Source organism: Sabethes cyaneus, chromosome 1 (genome assembly GCF_943734655.1).
Source record: "Sabethes cyaneus chromosome 1, idSabCyanKW18_F2, whole genome shotgun sequence".
Lineage (NCBI taxonomy): Eukaryota > Metazoa > Arthropoda > Insecta > Diptera > Culicidae > Sabethes > Sabethes cyaneus.
The window spans coordinates 48,842,151-48,845,940 of record NC_071353.1 but is presented as its reverse complement, the minus strand read 5'-3'; the positions used below and the strand labels follow the sequence as shown (position 1 = coordinate 48,845,940).

Sequence of the window (3,790 nt, the reverse complement as noted above, 5' to 3'; positions counted from 1 at the left end):
TCTTGAGATCGGAAAAGTAGCCCCATGCTACCTCTTCCTGCTGCTGTTCTGATTCTTAAAATCAGCCGGTGCAGATAAATTACTAGCTTTTCTAATCTCACCCTAATAAGCTCAGTTCCGATGTCAGACTTCACAGCTACTTTTTTGGTTTTCAATTGATTTATGACGACTTTAACTTTGCCTATCGCAGCAAAAATGAGAGCAAAAGTATCTGCAATTGATTAAAACCTGGCTGAAGTTTCCAATGCGGGATGTGATATTAAAAAATCAAGACATAAACCTTTAATCCAAGTCAATCAATTTAATGTTGTAAATATTGTCAACAGTAAATCTAAAATGAAATTTCAATAAAATTAAACCAAACAGATAAGAATATACGTTCCCCGTAAGTTGACTATAACGAATACTGTTTTGAAACCCGTCGAAGGCAAGACAGGAGTTTTCAAGCAATATGCGTCGTTTTGAATTGCCTCAATCTAGCTGATATGTATTTTAAATAAATATAAATTAAAATCATCTATGGTTTGGCAATGTTACATCGTTAATATTAGCAGATGTCATAACCGAATAAATATAATAAAATCAGAATGCCGCTGATGTTACTAGTAGGAACATATATTCTCACTTAAATATAATCAAATATATAAGATAAGGGCGGATGATTTTGCTTCTCTTTGCCAGCTTTACCTTGACAGTAGTTTAAAGGAGTTATGTACATAGGATTAGCTCATATTTTGTGTGTTTGATATCTGAGAATCTCAATGAATATCACTGCAATGTCTCCAAAATTTCAAAAAAAAAAAAAAAAAAAAAAAAAACTGCATTTGGTGTAGGTATTTTTTGCGATTTCAAAAACAAAAATGTCTACGATTGTGTATAAGGGATTGTTTTCTGCTACTAAAAATTCGTTCTCTATTTTACTCAGCGCTTCGGCACATTGTGTTTCGGTGAAATGGATTGCATTAGCGACAGTTCAATTCTATGCATATCAACAGAGATCAAACATATGGATGATGTCTACTAATTTCCTTAAACCTTAATAAAACCTCTGATGTTTGATGAAAACTTGTTCGCCGGTCAAAGGTTAGGGGCAATCATCTACATACCGCCAAAGTAATCCAATCCAACGTTCGTTGAGGATGTTATAAAACAATTTCTTCCTTCGCCTTGTAGTGTTGTACCAGTATAAACTTGCAGCGCAGCCCGTTTCGGCCACCGATTCCACCTTCGGGAAGTACGAAAACTTCACCGGGATAACCGACAGGCTGGCAAAATTCGACTAGATTGGCATTGCTGCGTGCCAAATCTTTCAGAGGCCACAGTGCGAGATTCCTTGTTTTTCCATGGCGGGCAAAGACATAGAACTGAAATATATTATATACCGGTTAGACGATAAAAAGTTGTAACATTTTTTTCCGACACAATACTGTCAAATATTCTGTTAGATATAACTGATATTTTGAAAGTGTTTGTATGGAATTTGTTTTCTTACATCGTCAAACTGATCTACTAAGTATCCCACGATGAGAGCCCAGTGAGCCTTGTGCCCTCTGTTCAAGGTTGGTGTGTGATCTCTATCGGGATCGTATCTACATTAGAATACCTTAAGGAAAATAGAAAATGTTTGTTTTAACTGTTTTGCCACTGTTTGTCAAAAGGATACGGCACGATAAACATTGACCCCAACCGTAGTTGCATTCTGATGTTTGGGTCGTCCATATCGCCCCCCACTAGGGCGTGTGTCACCGGTGTGTATTCAACCAAGTGGCGATTGTCGTCTAAAGCGGTTGCTAGCAGATCGTTGAGCTGTTTCGCGCTGAACATTTCGCCGTTGTTTGAATAACCCTTTTCAACTGCCATTTCGAGAAAATTTTTGGTTGATGGCGATCCCTCGAAGAGCATACTGAGTGCGGTGAGACCACAGGTCGGTCCCATCTGCAGGATGGATGTAACGTTTTGTACGCGCAGTTCTTTGGGCGGGGCAAATTGACAAACACGTCGTAGGTAGCATGCTTTTTGGATCTCTGGATACTGGGTGGCCCAAATACACTCACCTGAGCTATCGAACGTCAGCGATTGTTGTTGAATAAACTTGGGGTTGCTCTTACTATTGCTGTCATTATTATTAACTAGATCACATTTCAGCTCGACCAACGGAACATTGATCGTCGTTTCAGTTGCTGCTGAGGTTGTAGCTTGTGCAGGATGTGGTGGGGGAGAAGGCGGCGACAGAAATGGTGAATTCGACATACAGATTAGAATGGAAATTTCGATAGTGAAGGAATATTGGACAGAGTGCCGGTGCTCTTCGAATAGGGGATGAACTGCAAAATAAAATTAGTCGAAAAGCATGGTTAATCGAATCAGAAATCTTTTATCTTACCGTGAAAAAGCAGCTGCAACAGGTTTGATATTGCCTAGATTACTATGGTTGAATGAATGGCATATTTTTTTTCGAACAAAGGATTGTCAAAAATAGAACTAAAATGTAAATAAGGAAAGCTTTTGAGGCTCACTTGCGCCATCTTGTAGAAAATAAGTGAAAGATACGTACTACTAGCGCCACATCACGGGTTGGAAATTTACTACGGTAAAGCTTTGCAACTCACGTTAAGTCCTTCTAGCGCTTGAGGATTCGTAAACATCAGAATAAGATACAAATAATAAGAATACCGTTTTGATTCAAACTTAGAACAGTCCCAAACTTCGAACACTTCAGAATAAAATGCTCGTTAGTATCGCTAATTTGATAAAATATTATGCTTATTGTACACCACCGTGTTTGTTAGAATGTCCTCTATCCGGTGAGGCATGACATTGAACTGTAGGACTCCTTGTAAGAAATCAGCAGGCGCTGGAAAAAGGTGGGAACTCAGATTTTACCTTCATTCGCATACGTTTAGCGTTTCGTGCAAAGGTGGCTGTTTTTTCATTTTCATTATTTTACCAATTTTAAAACATTTACCTTCCTATTTCGCGATTATTAGGTAAGTGCAAGATATATATGTACTAAAGCATAGTTAAAATACAATATTTCATGCATTATTTCAAAGATATTGAATAAATAAAAAGTGTTCGAAGTTTGAATCACGTTTTGAGGTGTGATTCAAACTTCGAACACCCACGAATAATATCCGGTTTTTCCGGATTTTCCTGCGGGAAAATGAATTATCTGCATTGTAAACCTGTACAAAGTTAACTTGCTTTAGATGTGGTACATGGAGTTTGAAAATATTAGCAATTGACTACAGAAATACGGATTGAAACTAATTATTGTGTGAAAAATTTAAATCATACTGTTAGGTGGATTTAAAAAGACAGTGTTTAGAAAAAAGAGGAAATTTCACTTATTTAAGTTGAATGACACTAAAGACATGAATATTTTTCAAAGTAATACAAGTGTTCGATGTCTGAGACTGAAATATTCGAGCTTTGAATGTCGATCATGAAAATGTTCGCAGTTTGAATCAAAACCGAACAGCAGTTTTTTAATGTTTTCAATGTAAATTAACATTTTATCCTCATTTTTAACATTTTAACACGATAATAATTAAATTAAATTGTCGTTCTATTAAACCATTTATGGCAGTAGAATAAAGATGTTTCGAACATTTTTCTTTGAAGAAAGTTTCAGCGTAGCTTAAGTGTTCGAAGTTTGAATTAGAACGGTATATCAGAATAAGAATAAGATATCAGAATCCACAAAACGAGTAGCTTTGATTAGCAACTGATCAACTGCTTGTACCGTGAATCCGGGTGAAATTGATCGTATTTTTAAATCCATATCCTT

The 3,790-nt window shown here is 36.6% G+C and overlaps 1 protein-coding gene across 1 annotated transcript; it reads right to left on the bottom strand.

Moving 5' to 3' along the window:
• Positions 1 to 293: 293 nt before the first annotated feature.
• Positions 294 to 2,460, bottom strand: LOC128742692 (UPF0692 protein CG33108). The gene is made up of 4 exons (XM_053839134.1): positions 2,384 to 2,460; positions 1,664 to 2,324; positions 1,493 to 1,589; positions 294 to 1,364 (listed from the first exon to the last, which is right to left on the bottom strand). The coding sequence occupies exons 2-4, from the start codon at positions 2,248 to 2,250 to the stop codon at positions 1,143 to 1,145; spliced, it is 906 nt and encodes a 301-aa protein (XP_053695109.1). The 5' UTR covers positions 2,251 to 2,324; positions 2,384 to 2,460; the 3' UTR covers positions 294 to 1,142.
• Positions 2,461 to 3,790: the final 1,330 nt, after the last annotated feature.

Bases quoted from the DNA above. Each gene is read 5' to 3' on its own strand.
- LOC128742692 (XM_053839134.1), bottom strand. From the start codon at position 2,250: ATGTCGAATTCACCATTTCTGTCGCCGCCTTCTCCCCCACCACATCCT. The intron at 1,590-1,663 runs GTATCCTTTTGA...ATTCTAATGTAG, and splicing joins GGGTCAATGTTTATCGTGCC to ATACGATCCCGATAGAGATC. The intron at 1,365-1,492 runs GTAAGAAAACAA...AATATATTTCAG, and splicing joins TAGTAGATCAGTTTGACGAT to TTCTATGTCTTTGCCCGCCA.